Raw genomic sequence first — 16,918 nt, 5'->3', positions numbered from 1 at the left:
ATTTTTTGACTGATTCTGCCCTCATACCACTTTCAACAAGAAGGTAACTTCAGCAGCAGCAGCAGTCCTTGTGTTTTGCAGAGTGTAAATGAGGCAGGACCCAGGCACATTGTTCTTCACAGGATGAGGTCTGATGCTGTTAATCAGCTGCTGGCTTACCAAGTGTCTGAATTTCTTCCACCCAGAGGATGCTTGATTTTCTTCCTTACTGAAGTGTGATGTATGCATGTTATAATTGGAAGGTATGAGTCATAGCCACTTACGAGACAAGATTCTTGCCCTCTTCTCATTAATACAATTCATATTTAAAACAGCTACCACTTTCTCTTGAATTCTAACAGCTTTACAGGTTTCAAAATTAAATCTGTTCACTGAAAATGAAGTCCTGATTTTTCCCAGCTTTGGAAAAATGCTCAACTTCCAAAATTAAAAGCACTCAGAAAGAGAGGCCTGTTTCCTTCTGGAAACATTTCTCACTCATACGGGTATTTTCAAATATGTTGGGGTGCTTGCCCATGTAAATAAGACTAACTTGCTTTGTTAAAAAATCAGGGTTAAAGCAAACGCTTCTTGTACAGGCACAGAAAAGCATGGAAAAGCCTGACTCATTTGATCTATGATCTCTCTTACAACTTCTGAAACAATCGCTTCTCTACATATTTGTTTTCCTTTCTAGATGAGTAAAAGCCAGGTCAACTGAAGGGGGAATTCAGCTGTTCAGTAAGCGTATTATAGCAGCCTCTGGTTGCATGTGCAAACCAAATTATAAAACATTTTGACTAGTAGGAGAAATTTCTTAGAAAAGCCTCAGGCTTATAGCCAGACCCTTAGCATCTTCCTGTGGTCAGTAGGCTGTCTGGTCACCTGAACATGGGCATGCGTATAACAAAGTTCTGCTTTCATATATACTCAAATGAGGTTTTATTATAATTCATATTTTGAAATGTTTACTTCTTACAAACAGAAGATTTTGTGACTGTGCAATTGTTACAAGGAATGTTTAGAAAAAAATCTTATACACAAAGCATGTAAGTATACAACCAGGAATTTGTCTCAGAGAGGTAACCTAGAAAAACCCTGTGTCGGTGTTGTGCAGGCCATGTCCTGATCAAAGCTTGTGGTGAGTTTAGCCTTGTCTTATTTTCTACATCTAAACAACTGAGACAGTTGTCACAATCACCTAGATATGTGAGATACGTGACCAAAATGCTATTTATCCTATCTGTCTTGGACATGTATCTTGATTTGGACTTAGCCGACCTTAAGAGTTCCATTGACTACTGAAGAATCCTTTTTAGAAATCTGTCAGAACCTAATTTCATACTTTAAAAGAAAAAGAAGGGCTCCTTTTTCAGAAGCATAGATGAATTATATTTAATCAAGAATATAATTTCTAATACCTACAATTAATGTGAAAGAATACAGGAAAAGAAGTGTTAAATGTATTTTAATGGAGCAATATCATCAGGGACACTAGGTAGTAGTGAGCTTTATCACTCTTGTTTTTAAAAACTCTTTCTAGAAAGATGACTTCCTAATGACTATGAGCTCTAAGACACTACTCATTAAGAAGAAATCTAAAGCAAAATCCAAGGAGACAAAACCAAACACTTTGAATTTTTCATGCACATTTGGTAGTAAATTGCAGCGCTTGATGCAAGATAAGTGACTGTACATGCAACTTACATGAAAACTCAGCTTGGATATAAATGCTTAAGATACTGAATTGTTTTGAAAGTTTTGCACTAATGTGCAAGCACAGGACTTACTACGGTCATTCCCTGTTGAGTATATAGGCAAATTTAGGTCAGCTCTTCCTAGGGAAAATAAATTATCTTACACAGTACAGAGCCCCAAGAAAATCTACCTGCAAAAGTATTAATTATTCGGGATTCAATGTAGCCCACAGACCTGCAAGTGGTAGAAATATTACTATGAATATAATAAGATGAAGAATTTTATGTGATGACTAAGAGCTCAATACCATCATACATGGTGTTAGTGATAAAGTAATGCCTATCTTGAAGTATTCCTTGCTTTTACTGTGACAGTTCTTGCATATTTTACTGAAAACCAGATATTGATCGCAAAAAAATGCTGGGGGACAGAAGTTCCTTAGTAAAAGAAAGGCTGAAGAATAGGAATTGGAATAAGGCTATTCCATATATATGAATGATGTGTAATAGTGTCATGGTTTTATGGTCATCGGTATTCCACATATCGATACCTGAGTAATGATTTGGCAAGTTCATTTTCTGGCCTTCGCTTGGAGTACCCATTCTAAAATGTATTAAGGGCAGTCCACAGGTTCATTCTTTAGTATCTGGTCTCACAGGAATGTGGCAGGTGACGATATTTTGAAGTTGTTAAGAGTTGTCCTGGTGCCTTAGCAAAAGGTGATCCATTGGGGCATTTCCTGATCCATGTGTGCCTGTGGGCGATAGCAGGGTAAGACATGCCTTTTCTGGTTTTCAGAGGTGTTGTCTGTTCTGCATTGAATGTTCTGGAAGGATATTAAAAGTGTGCCAAAGCTGATGTGGCTTATATTTTGGTGAAGTGTTCTTAGAAGCACCAAGGCTTCCCAAGACACCAGCTGTTGACACAAACAAAAATTCAAGAATTGCTACTAAGTGAAGCTGAGAAAATGTCCCAGGAAACCATGGATATTTGAGAAGAGGCCTGGCCTGACACATGCAAAAGATCTTTAGCTTATTATAATCCTTCTGGAGAAGGCAATCAGTCTGCAGAGGTGCACTCTGATGGAGCTGTGCAAAATTGAATGAACTGAGGATGTAGATCAACTAACATTCCCGTGTGATCAGCACCTCTTCCAATAGCTACTTCTTCCTAACCTGCCATTGCAGTGGATGGTGGCTGAGCACTGAAATCATCACAGAACGAAGTAAAAAACCCTGTTCTTGTTCAGCACGAGAAATTGCTTTGGCAATGGAAATACACATGAAGTTCATCATCATGAGACATCCCACTGTGCTGTTGGGGTTTGGAGCTGGAAAATCCTATGGTCTTCTGAGATGATGAGGCTGAATTATGGCAACTTCATCATTGTTTTCCATAAACTTCCAAATGCTGACAATGTTTAATTATGCTGTTTCATACATCAAATCATTCATTTGACTGTAGTATACTGGGACGAATCTGGAGCTGCTGCAGAAGATTATTCCTCTTCAGTTTCTCTTACGCTGAGCACATCCAAGCATGGACCATGACTTTTAAGCAGGTAAGAAATTTTTGGTATTGCCTTATTAGGGGCTCAACCCAAGCAAGCTTGCTTCTGTCAGAGGTAGTTGGGCTGTGTAGAACATGACCCCACCACGGGGTTTCTCCACATCTGCTGGTAGTTTCATGTCTCTCTCATTTCGTCTAGGAGCCAGGTGCACGCATCCAGCTGTGTCTCTGTCACTGAAGCTTCCCTTGCAGCCTCCTCTCCCTTGCCAGATAAGCAGAGCAGGTCAGCAGAGAGCAGCTTGCTGATATGCTGCATGCTTGTGAGAGGTAAGAGCTGACGTTCCTTCTAATGTGGGGATATGATTTTGTTTATTTATTTTACCTTTTGTGAGTAGTATTCCCATTTTTTTTTCCCCAGCAGGTAGAAAACCTAGAAGTTGCTTCATAGAAAACTGTCCTCCACCGTCAAAGAGTTAGAGCAAGTACCTGCTTCCCTTTCCTTCTTTCTTATTTTCTCATACTTGACATTTTAAACCTTGTATTGTATAATGACCTGAAGTTGTAGTTTCTTTCATTATAGATGCAGAAGAATAAACGTTTCTAGCTTTTTACTTCTTATGGCTTGATTCAGTGTATGTTTACTCACACCACAAAGCTCTGGTTGCACACATTCCAGTTGAGAACCTGGGACAAAACTACAGTCAAAAATATTAAATATTGTGAACTCCATCTGTGGTTGCACTTCTAACTCAGTTTCTGAGCTATGCAGTTTGTGAGGTTTTTCCAAGCAGCCTTACAATCAGAGGCTGCTGAGGATGTGATGATGTTTGTGTCTGTGAAGCATTTGCTAGCTTTCCACGCTGCTTTCTGAGATGTTCCTCAGTCCTGCTGAAGGAGTTTGCAGGTAGTGCTGGGGTTCATGGGTGCAGCTGGGCAATGGGTCCCATTCAGCACTGCCCTCCTGTATCACTGGTTGCATCTCTGCGTGGTCAAGACAAGCATCCTTGTTATTGGGTCTACAGCAGTAGTTTCATATTTTATGAAAAAATAAGTCTTTTCTTCAGAATGCTTTATTTAATTCTTTGCTTTGAAATAGATTGCCTCTCATGAGAGATTTCTCAGCAGCAGATATTATAGTGAAATAGAAGTGCAAGTCATTTCTTTCTTAGACACAGTGTAATCTGAGATGCAGCACAACTTATTTTTTATGTCAAAGCCTATTTATTATATCCTTCTTTTCTTCCAGCCTTCCCACAGAAGTCAGAGTTGGCTTTGCCCACATCAAAGTCTTTCTATATTCATGACAATCCAACCTGTTAACTCTTGTTCATCACCCTGTTCTACAGTGTTTGTGCATTCTAAATAATATATTCAGATTCTGAATCAAATAAGGAAAAAAAAAAAAAGAAAAAGAAAGAGGGATTAGTGTAGCAGCCTTCTGTAAAAGTGAAACAAAGAAATGTTTGTTTCAGAGTTTCAAAACTGATCTTATACAATCTATAATTTCATCTGACTATACGCCCACTAGTTAATCACATACACTAAGATCAGGATGCAACATAGTCAGAAATGAATACACTTCTTAGAGTAAAAACAACAACAAAAAACAATATCAAATACTGCACAAGTGAAATTTTACTCCATCAGAAAGCCTCACATTTTCATCGGGGTGTTTTTGCTTTGCTTTCCTGGTTAAACCTTGAGCTTCACAGAGACCTCAGTATCCATTAGACAGTAGTACTATAGAAAGCAGATAGACAGTACTGTCTACTTCCCATGCACTCAGAACTAATACACTGAAGAGTCAGAAGCTACAAAGACCAAAACAATTCCTAGTCACTCTTTCCCATCCCCCTTCTGTTGAAGAGAGACTCCTTGGAGTAGAACATGTGCAGAGTGCATCCCCTTGTGCCCAGGGCTGAGCCTGGCAGCTACTGGGAATCTATTGCTGGGTCTCTCCAGGGGAAGTATCCTGTGGATGCTATCATGGGAGGCTGTGCATATGCAGCCCCCATTTCTGACAAGAGCTGGCACAAGATGTCTAGGAAAGATGAAAAACAGGGCAGAGGCACGTGGGTGCATCCTCCATTTCATCCTTGTAGCACTCCTAAAACAGAGGTTGTATGTCTAACAGTACTTGATTTTTACAGTAATTTGTCCTATCTCCTTTGGCATTTACAGCATCCTGTGGCAATAAGCTAGGCAGTTTAACTACAGTTCTGTCTGTTGTATTACACTGATGTTTAAAGACTTCACAGTGCCTGTGTCTTTGTGTTTACAGTCTAGTTTCAGACAATAATCAACAAGCAGATGCAACACTGAAGGATGAGAGAGAGTAAAAGGTTTGATAGAAGGATTCATTGATTACCTGCCCAGAAAAACTTACATGTTGGTATCAGTCTAATTTCATTTTCCAAATATTCTGTCAGAGGCTTCTTTCTCAACCTGTGCATCATGTCTTTCAGTTTTTGTAGAAGCACGGGATATATTTGAGGTTGGCTTCTCCCTGCCCTCTGCCAACCTCTCTGAGCTCACAGCTCCTCCTTCAGCAGGAGAAGCCCCACAGTCAAGGCAGGACTGCAGGTAACTTGGGTCGCGTTGCAGTCATAGCTCCCCAGCCAACACTGTTTGGTCACCGTACAAGCCAGTTGCTGCTGGGTCCCTTCGTCTCCTAGTTAATTGTTGACTTAGCCAAACAGACAAATATGCAGTGGTCTTTCAACCTCTAATCATAGAGTGGTTTGACTTGGAAGGGACACTGTAGACCATCTAAGAGTTCCAACCCATCTGCTGTGGGCAGGGACACCTCCCACTTAGACCAGGGCCCCATCCAGCCTGGTCCTGAACACCCCCAGCTTCTTTTGTCAACATGTTCTTCCAATACCTTACCACAAGTGAGTTATTGCCATAATATAAATAAAACAATCTAGTGTCAAGTGACACTAGATACAAGATGCTGTATAGCAATACTAGGAGAAGCTGGCAGTTCAAGTCTCTCTTGATACTTTCCATTCAGTTTGCAACACTAGACTTTGTGTGTGTTGCCCTTCACTGGATGCATAACTCAAAATTAACACATTCTAATTTTCCACTGTTTCTGGTGTCTGATGAATTTTGCACAACCCTTCTCTCTCATCACAGCCTTCAAAACATGTAAGTAATCTGTCTGCACTATTTGAGCACTGCAGTCATGCTGCATATATTCTCCTTTGGTTCAGTTCAGTTCAGTTCTATCATCTGTTCTAGGAAAACACTGAACACAAATGTTTGGTTTTCATTTCCCTCATGGGAAATAAGGTCTAATCCATTGTCTTTAGTGAGCGATGGTTTTGGTGGCAAGTTCGGTTTTCATCAGTCTTGGAATTTATTTCTGTCACTTACAGCTATTTTGAGATCAATAAAAATGTCTTCCCACTTGCAACTAACCTGAATGTTGTTCTTAATTTGCTCTTTGTGATGCAGCTGGATATTAAGCACAGTATTAAGGCACTGAGCCATTAAGCTCCGAAACTGGCCTAGATGCCTTTCTGTGTGGTCTCAAGGCATACTGCAGTCACATACCTAAAAATGTTTGTTACCTGTGTTACACCTGATAAGGGAACATCTAAGTGATTATTTCCTCCTCAGTGCATCATCATTCTGTCTTCACCACCAAGTGATTCACTGGCACTAATTATTGTAGACACCATAATGAAAATACCTTCAGACACATTTGCAATCCCAGAGCCTCCCATTAGACTGTCACTGACAGCACAGGGAGATGCTGACCACAGCAACAGTTGATGGCAGCTCACTCTACCCTTGAGCTTATGTGTTTAGCACCAGAAAATCCAGACAGACTCTGCAGCAGCATGGGACCCAATTTATGCTCTGATCCAAAGCCTATTGGCAGCAATGGGAAGACATATTTGGGGACGTGTCCTTAGACACATTGCTTTCCCCCTGTGCAAAGTATGTGCCTTTCATGAAAGTCTGCCTCAAAGCCCAGCAGAGCAAGCACCTGAGAGTGCAACCGATAGTACATTATTGATAGTTATTACAATTAGAGAATATTATCTTCCTCACGGTAAAATACATCAGTCTTGTCCAAATGTTTCTTTTTTCTTTCTACCAGAAATGTATGCTTTCCCATTCTCTTAAAATTTTGTATGAATTATTGAAGCAGTTGCTAGAGGCCTTTTTAATTGAAATTTAACACCATCAGAACTTCTGAAGCACTAATTTAGCAGCACATTCCAGCACATTATTGCTGAACAATATTCAGTGCTTGTCAGTGAAGTTTATTGTGGTAGGAACACACCATTGAGACCATATTGTAGAGAGAATACACTCTATGACACCCAGGGAGCAGTGAGGATCTACTGTGTGACAACTTTTGTTGCCTAAGCCCAACAAGGAGACAGGCTAGTGTATGTAGTGGCCAATGATGTGCTGCTGCTGGACTCATTAGTCCTCTCCCTGTATGTTTAACTGATGCAAAACATATTTTCTGTTTTTTAGGAGAGAATTCATCTCAGGGGAAGAATAAAACTCGACAATGTGATGATTCCTCTTCAAACTTCAGCAATAAATATGTAAGTTTCTTACTTTTGTCTCAAGTCCTGTAATATTAGTACCTGTTAGTCTGGGTAACGCTTGTTGGTCTTGGTACTGTGACATATAACTAAACAAAAGGGTTAAAAATACAGAACAAAGTGAGCAAGGACTTAAAGCTCAGCTTGCACAGTCCATCCAGAACAAGAGACCTGGGCAAACCAAGGCTATAGAAGTTCATGGCAGCTGAAGAAGCTGCCACCACACAGAGGTAGACCTTTATGGACTTAGCATGTGGCTTTAGCTGCTCGTACCCTCGCTGTAATCTGCCAGTCAGATTTCCTTTCTGTAATAACAAAATTACAAAAAGTAGATTTTTTTTAAAGGCAGTTGTCTATAGGAAGGGAACTTACACATTCAGCAACTTTGGTTTCATAACAAGGCTGTAGCTGTTCCACATTGTGCAAAAGCAAGTACTCTCATTGAGATACTTTATTGCCTTAAATTTCTTGACTGCCAACATGCAGAACAGGCAAGTGTTGGACAAAGCTGGTACATGTACAAGAGCAAGGACCATCAGAGCAGCTATGAAATCTGCTGTTTATTATATGGGTTATACATAACCCATATATATATACATTTTCCTTCATTCATGATCTTTTCCCCTAACACATCTGTCTGTTTCCCATAGAGCTGCTTCTCTTAAAAGGGAAGAAAAGATGAAGGATGTCCTGAGAAAATAGGTGTCAGAGCATACCATGGGAGGGAGTGGGTAGAGACAACAGTGTTGGGTCCAGATGAAGCCCAGCCTTGCACCATCACTGCAAAATAGTCCCCTAGAATGGGTGCCATCATCCTCCACTGAGATCTGATTGACCAGCAACACAAAGAGACATCTTTGAATCTTTTGGCTTGTTCTCATTCCCCTAAGGAATGCCCAAACTGAGCTTTCCTGATGCCAACAGCAAGGATAAAATAGGTGAAATCTGTCCCTTGAATTAGAGCATCAGAATGTAATGTCGCTATATTACTAAAAACCCAGAGCTGACTCTGTGTGGATGCAGGGCAATCTCCTGGATGATGGATTTAGTCCCTGTTATCTGCTCCATGCTGGATTTACTCTGTATTGCTCGCTTCTGCTTATTGTCATATTCCTGAGCAGTCTTACCTGGAACAATAATCTTGAGATACTGTTATCATTTCAGATGTGAAGCAGCCTGGTTTAAGACAACGTGCAGGAACATCCCACCAAGGTTGCAATGCCACAGGAGCTGTGGAGCAGCTGAAGCTTTTTGCCAGGCAGGACACTTGTGCTAATGACCAGCCCTTGACTTCTAAGCCTCAAGTGCCTCCTGTCCCTTCTGGAACGATGTGCTTTTTTGATGGCTTAATAACTGGTATATCATGTGTATTTATTATGTTCTCATATAGTAGAAGCAGGAAAACTCTCAAGAAGGTTGAAGAGCGTGTTTGCATAGTCATTATTACAAGAATCTTCTGCACATGCAGGAAGGAATATGTTAGCATACTTTGTTGAACTTACGGTATTTAGGGTTCTTTTAATTGTATGTAGCAAAATACAAACATGGCCTGACCCTTGAAACATTACTGGGCCAACTGCCACAGTGGAAGTTAATTCAGTGGTTTCCTGGAGACTCCTCACTGAAGCACATGCTTTACTTGTCATAAATGTTTACAGGATGGGATGCCTGGGTGAAATGCTGAAGCGTGTGCTTTATTTCTGTGAAGGGGGTGAATATGCTTTGCACTGATGTTTGTGTTCTTGTTTTGTTTTTTGAAATTCTATGAATTGCTGAATATGGTCCTTGTGATGTAGCAGACAACACAGTTAATTTTTTTCCTGTTCCTTGGCTAGCCACTGCATTGTGCATGCTGTGAATGACTCCTCTGAGCTGAGGTGCACAGTGGGGATCAGCAGGAAAAGCAATTCTGCAGCTGAACCCTGTATTTGGAGTAATACATGAGATTCCTGGTGGCTACCAAATAATGCTGGAAGTTTAAGGAGTGTTTAAGTGATGATGACAGACTCTTAATTTGTACAGAGCTGATGCTGCAAAAATATCAAGTAGTGCTTCTACCTGCATGTATCCTACTCTGCTAGAACTGTAAATGTTCAAAAATTGTATTAATGTGAGCATCTGCTCAGCCCCAATCCGCTGACTCTGGCAGTGTGCTGAGAAGCTCCATTGTTGTTTTGGGGAAAGGACAGGAGACAGTTGGGGTTGCAAATGTGGGGCTGAGAGCCAGGCCAGCAATTTGTGTTGTGATACCATTGATGAAATGCTTTTGAGGAAACTTCTCCCCCCAATTTCCCTCTGTGGGTAGATAAAACTTAAGTAGCAGTATGGCAAGATATTGAATGGATTTGTTAGTCCATATTTATGCACAAAGATAAAGTGTTAATTTCCCTACTTTTGACTGTTGCTCTTATTTCATCAGTGATGGATCTAATCCTCTGTCTTAGCAGCACCAAGAGAAATTGTGATGAAGTTTTGTAAAAGTTGAGAAATGAACAAGGCCTCTCCATGCTGTAGCTAAACTTCTATGGTCTGTTCAGGTGCTCCTGGATCACTTGGGTTGCTGCAAAGCAGAGAAGTTGTGCTTTAGAAAGGTCAGGCCTAAAATATACCAGATAGCATCTGGACCAACTCAGATTCCTGATTGCTGAAGTTTCCAATGAAAAAAAGAAAGCAATCATTGTGCATATTGATGTTGATTTTAAAATATTTCTGTAGCATGTTGCATCCTACTGAGAGGACAGTAGAAAAGACCAGAGAAACATTACAAAAAATATGTGTATGTGTAAAATTCGTTCAGTACATCATCCTCCATGATGTGTCAAGGAGAGAAAACAACTTCCTATTAAAAGTTATTATGTTTATTAAAAGGCTCTACTTTTTCTCTTTGCAGAAATGCAGTTCATTACCTGTGCCAGAGCTGGCCACTGCACTGCACTGCTGTGGCACGGGGTGAGCTAAACACATTGCTGTGAGCCCAGGCACCAGGTGCTCCAGGCATGGCAGGCAGGGGAGGACCAGGTCCAGCAGATGCTCTGAGGAGTGCAGAAAACTGCTACTTCTTGCAAATGGTGAGGGGAGAGAAAAGGGCTTGCTGCAAATCATTAGCTGTAGTACTTGTCCAAAACACCTGCTTGACCCTTTCTAGTCACTAGCATGGCCAAAAATATGTCCACAGGGCCCATAGTGCCCTTATGAAACATCAGCAAAGCTGTCTGTTGCATCACAGAGTATTCCAGTGGGAATACAGGAGCAATGGGAACAGTTTGAAGGCAGAATCCTAGCCTTCCTGCTCCCAGCCTGACCACTGTCCAGTATGGTCTGTAGGCTCCAGTAGGCATTAAGTACTCTTAAAAACCCCACAAGCAGCTCATGTTGGCACACTGGGCAGATGTCCACAATGTGTGCTGGCCATCAGCTGGCCATTTTTCTCAATGTTCCACTTGCTGCACTGTGAGACTCAACACGCCATGTCTGTGGACACAGCAATGTGCAGGCTGCTATAGCACGACTCAGAAAGGTGCTCAAATGCATAGATACCATCCAGAGACCTCTGTGCTGCCCAGGAAGGCTGAGCATTGGGCATGGTTTGGCCCCATGTCCCCTCCAATACTCTGCAGTTACGGGCAAAGAGCTCTCAGAGCCTCCCCAGCACCATCAGTTATGGCTTTTCAATTTCTTCAAATTAGGACTCTATATCTAATAAAATAAGTGAGCTTAAAGATTACTCTGTCAATTCTCAATTGAGTCAGATCTTTTTCCATTTATGGCCGAGGGCAACTCATAAAGCACAGACTTTAATTAACCCCAGTGAATGCAGCGGATATGAAACACCAACGCTCTTGAAATATGGCTGAAAGGTCCTCTGAGTGCCCCCACACCCATCCTGCAAGTTCACTAGCCCTAAGAAGAGCAGAACAGTGCCAAGATGCACTTCAGGACAAGAAGTCACGTACAGAGGGTAAATCCCATTTCTTTCAGCAGCAGCATTTCATCCAGACTCAAGGTCAAGACTTCAGACTGGCTGAGGGCAAAAATAAACCCATGGCTGGCAAAGCCCTTCTCACTACTCCGGGCATTAGGGCAGACACCCACTGCTGGGACCTCATCAGAACACTCCCAGAGCAGCACCAGGCAGTGAAATGATAACTCAGAAACATCCTCCCCCAGTAACTACATAAAACCATTAGGGGAGGACAGGAATACTGATGCTTTTCATCTCCCATTCCACAGCACTTTAAGCTCCCCCAGGCGTGGTGCTTTCCAGTAGAAGAACTGCTGTGTTCTTTTGCCTTTTATTACCATTTTCAACGTTCAGATTTCCTCGTGCACCAGCAGGACACCTCCCTGCCTGGTGTTCTTCTTCTTCGTCCCAGAGCGGCTCATTCTGTCCTTCCCCTCTCCACTTTCCATCCACACGCTTCATTGACAGCACTAAGCCTTCACCACCTCCAATGTCCCACGGCTGCTGTTTGGACAATGTTAAACATCTAAAACACAACACGATTACATACAGCATGGCACAGCAGAGAACAAAACAGCAAAAATCCAACCATGCATGATTCCATGGAGCCCGTGCAACTGTCCATTTCCAGCTCCAGGAGATAATTCAGCTTTTCTAAGGGGTAATAATTGAGTCTTCTGCATATGCTTCAGTTGTCAGCAAGGCCAAGTCATGTTTGCTTCATGCATGGACACACAGATGGGCTGGATTGTCCTCGTGGCTCCTCGAGACTGCCAGCTTTGCACTTTGGGGGGGGAGGGATGGATGGAGGGTGGGAAGGGCAGAGAAAGCTCTGGGGTCCCTGGTTAGAAATTGGTTAGAAATGTTTCTTCCAATCAGTGGATGGATGTGTCACTCTTCAAAGGGATCCCTTCAAGGTTCACTGCAGGTCTGAATTAACCTGTTCCTAATGCTGCTTGTACCTATAGACACCTGGGCACCTATGGCTGGGCTGCAGACTGACACCTGGTACTTGGAGCACGCTGATGAGGCACCTCATAAAATAAGGACAGAGAATGAAGGAACAAATGCTATTACACTGTATCCTTGCTTCCTCTCGTTTGGAGAGCTGCAGTTTTCCTGTGCTCCCTCTTGTGGTCCACTTTCTGAAAAAAGAATTGAACCACAAGGAGGGAAAGGCAGCCTCTCTCAGGAACACCCATGAAATCTGTGGGCTGAGATCAGCTGGTTGTGATGGGCAGCATACGGTCCTCCCACAGCCAATCCCAAGTGGGCACCATGCAGGTGGGGCTGTTTCAGTCTGCAGTGTCAGCAGAATGACGGTGGTTTCTAAAACCAGAAATATTTGATAAATATATATATATATATGTAAATTAAATGAGGGCACCTAACCAGCTGGTTTTCTGTGCCAGTTTTAGGAGCACAATCACTAGCATTCTGCTGCAGTGCTGTGGCAATGCACTAACTGTAACTGAGCCTCAATCATTGGGCACATGTGGGGTGTTTTAAATTATTTTCTGTAGCTGTGTCTGACATATAAAATCAGTTATTTTGCCTATGGAAGTAGTGGGGATTAATGAGGATTATAAACAATGAATCTGACAGAGTAAAATAAGGAAAAGGTAATGGATGTAATTCCTAGAGAGAGCATTCCAGATATTCAAGGTGGTGGTGTTTAGGGAAGGGTATTCAAGGTGGTGGTGTTTAGGGAAGAAGACCTATTTACACTTGCATGGGAAATACACTTCCCCATCAGCATCTGAAACTTGCATGTGAGCCCACAGTTCTCCAGGCCTGGACTCTCATTCAGGTTGATTTTCTTAATGATGCATTAACTATTAAGCAATACATAATACACAGCTAAGAATCACTCTGATGTTTAACACTCGATGTTTTGGGATGTTTTTTCCCCATTACCTCCCCAGTACTTGAAAATCCTGTTGAAAGAACAGAAAAAAAAAATAAAAAAAAATTAAAGGTAGAACAAAAAACATGAAGTAGGTGTGGAGGCTCCTGGGCAGGGAAGCTACAGCCCCTGAGGCATGAAGCACCTCAGCCAGCTGGCAAGATGGAGATGTTCTCAGGCACTGAAAACAGATCCTGTGAGAAGTGTGGGCCTTGCTTAGCCCTGCAGGCAATTAGACCTCTGCTTTCAGCACAAGGTTTCCTTCCAAAAATATGGAGCAGTCAATGCAGTTGGCATTTTCTTCCAAAGCACCGTGTACCTCCTGTGAATGATAGGACAGATTGCTGCCAGCCCACGATGGCACCCTGGGTCTCCAAGCTCCTGTTGGCTCTTTGTTTGCTCTGGAAATAATTCTTTCTTTTCACCAAGAGAGGTAGGTAATGGTACTGGTGATGGTGCTGGTGATGGTGCCGGGGATGAGCCAGTCTGTGGCCTGTCACCAGAGAGCTGCAAGTGACACCTCAGGAAAATGGGGCAAGAGACTGTCACCAAAGGCCCTCAACCCAGGAATGCATATGATCAGGCTGATGTTACCTTATAGTCATCATAAAGAACAGGTGGAAGTATTGTGAAAGTCCTCTCATGGCTACTTGTGACCTAGAGTGGTTTGGTTCATTTTGACGAAGATCAAATATTTTAATATAATTCATTGTAATTAGCGCTCAGTGGTTTTAGGAGCTCATTTCCAGCTCCGGTGAACAATCAGCAGTCACTGGGGCTTGATTTATGGGGAGGATGATGGGAATTCATCTTGCTTTGCCTTCAGCGTGAAAATATTATCAGCTCCCACTGTACAGAGTGAGGGCAGTTTCTTGCAGATTTCTCTGTTATTATTAACATCACTCTTAGTTAACTGGCAAATTGAGTATTTAAGGACAGGCGGAGTTGACTCTCTCTTTTCCCTAGGTCTGGAAACAGAAATAAAGTCATGTTTTAGCTATCACATTCATACCTTTATTTCTTATGTTCAGCGCCTGGAGACTGTTGAGTATGAGGTACTTAGTTATTAATATATTAAACATCTGTTTGCTCTTCTTCTAGCATTTTTATATCGCAAATTATATCTCCTATAGGAATTTCTTTAGCTAAGCCCCTGCCCTTTACGCCCAACATCTTTTGGAAAATAAAGATGTTTGGGATGAGAGGAAGTCCAAATGGTTTTACCAGAATTGGTGATGGTGTGATTTCTTGGTGATTAAAGGCAAACTAAAAAATAACCAGTTGCCAAAGAGCCCATACTTTAAAAGAGAAAATATGTTCTGGGGAAAAGTTGAATATTTGAAAGAATTTAGGGAAATGGACAAAATCAGAGACTTTCCCATCAAATGCATCTTATTTTGTATGTGGAAGTATCTTCAGCTGGCACATCGCAGATGGAGCATTGCTCCTGTTTGCTCTGCCCTCTACCCCCAAGTCCAGACTCTACAGCATCAGCTTAGCTGATGCTCACACATTTTGACCATGCTTAATTCTGATTTATGTTATTGTTGTCACCTTCAGATACGTGTTGCCTTCAAGGCAATTAGACAAAAATGTCTTACTTGAAGCCAAGCACTGCATTTATGAGGCTGTATCTCACACTGCAGAAAATATATGGAAAAGGACTATACTAAAAGACCTTATGGTATCTTACACAACGGATAGAGGGAGAACTGCCTCCACTGCAACCATGTTAAGAAGGGGGCAGCTTCATTAAACATCCAAGTAGATGAACAAATATATTTAAAGGTGCCTCTTGTGTAACGTGAGCTTAAGGGTATGCAATTTTCATCTCTAATTACTTGGCATAGTGTCTTGTAGGACTCCTTTGAATCAAAATGGCTCGCATGCCCAATGACAGCAGCTGGAAATTGCAGCAGTGAGGATCTCCATCAATAACATTGCAATGGTACGTGCCTGTGTGCATGGAAGATTTACAAAACCAATACTGGAAGGTGTCAGGCATATCTCCTGGGGCTAGGATGAATCAGCTCCCTTGACACAGGGAAAGCTCATAGGCAGAAGGATGGCACCCCCCTTCAAATCTTGTTCTGTTTGCTAGGTATATTCATTTTGGCCTTTCTCAAGTATTCAAGAATTCAAGTAGAAAGATCATTCTTGAGTCAGATTCTGCCTTGTTCATTCTCATTTCTCTATTCCCTTTGCCATCCATTAATGGTGCATGGTCAACTTTCAGCAGCCCATTTTAAGAACAATTAAAATAAAATGAAACATTATAAAAACCTTCTGATTGTGAGCAATAACGGTCCAGTTGGTCTGCAGGACAGTTATGTCTCTGATCTCTTATTTTTCCAGTTCTCTGCAGGATCTCAAAGCTCTCCTACATCAGCTTGAAAGCTGTGCAAGATCTGTAGTATGCACAGAACATGAGGAAACTTCTGTGAGTACACTTGTGGGGGAATGTGTATGTAAAGCTCTTTGGGCACTAACCAAAGTCGTATTATTTTTCAGTAAAGTTTACATTGCTTTTTCATACACAAAACCTAGTGTTTGGAAAACTCATTTACCTAAATTGCTTTCTCTGAAGGAAGGTATTATGTAGCGGTTTGTACAGAATTAGGCAAAAATTATTTTTAAGGATCGGGTCACTATGGTAACCACTTCTTATCTCAGAATCAAAAAGCAGTTATGATTGTAATTAAAAAATGTATGCTGCCTACCAAGAATTATTCTGAATTATAATTCATTTTCTGTCTCATATTTGAGTTATTTATACTGCTCCCAAAGGCATTGCCTTTTATTGTAATTCAGTAATGCAGCACTTCATACAGAGAAACTGTTTTGAATAGACTGCCAGAAATTGTGGTCAAAGTCTTCAGCTTCTGAAATACTTCAGAGAAACTCCAGGAACTGCTTTGTGTCCTTAGAAAGGGGAAACAAGAAGATAAATATATCCTCCTTCAAGCTCATGCTTCGTCACTAGTGGTTGCACATCCCAAGACCAGTCATAATGAGTTATAGATGTGAAACCCATGAACTAAGAACTCCCATCTAGAAGAAGATAGTAGGAGAGTGGTTCGGCTCTGGAACAGGCTGCCCAGGGAGGTTGTGGATGCCCCGTCCTTGGAGATGTTCAAGGCCAGGTTGGACAGAGCCCTGGGCAACCTGATCTAGTAAATGTGTATGTTTGGTGGCCCTGCCAGGCAGGGGGGTTGGAACTACATGATCATTGAGGTCCCTTCCAACCCGGGTCATTCTGTGATTCTGTGATCTAGTTATTGACTGGCAGCT

General features: G+C 41.7%; 1 protein-coding gene and 1 long non-coding RNA gene across 2 annotated transcripts in view; both read left to right on the top strand.

Annotated features, from left to right (window-relative positions):
• The window catches only part of EMCN (endomucin), a 43,486-nt gene extending 32,859 nt beyond the window's left edge, over positions 1-10,627 (top strand). The window contains 4 exon segments of the mRNA XM_015862125.3: positions 5,652-5,749; positions 5,751-5,769; positions 7,687-7,760; positions 8,925-10,627. Of these exon segments, the coding sequence (XP_015717611.2) occupies positions 5,652-5,749; positions 5,751-5,769; positions 7,687-7,760; positions 8,925-8,930 (197 nt within the window). The 3' untranslated portion in view covers positions 8,931-10,627.
• On the top strand, positions 3,102-3,804 carry LOC146761102 (uncharacterized). Its single transcript, XR_014945951.1, has 3 exons — positions 3,102-3,238; positions 3,386-3,513; positions 3,605-3,804. It is a non-coding gene; the product is annotated as an uncharacterized LOC146761102 (long non-coding RNA).
• Positions 10,628-16,918: the final 6,291 nt, after the last annotated feature.

This window comes from Coturnix japonica, chromosome 4, assembly GCF_054131305.1.
Source record: "Coturnix japonica strain WE chromosome 4, WE-NBRP24, whole genome shotgun sequence".
NCBI lineage: Eukaryota > Metazoa > Chordata > Aves > Galliformes > Phasianidae > Coturnix > Coturnix japonica.
Note: the sequence above shows the minus strand (reverse complement) of the source record. Positions and strands in the feature narration are given on the sequence as shown.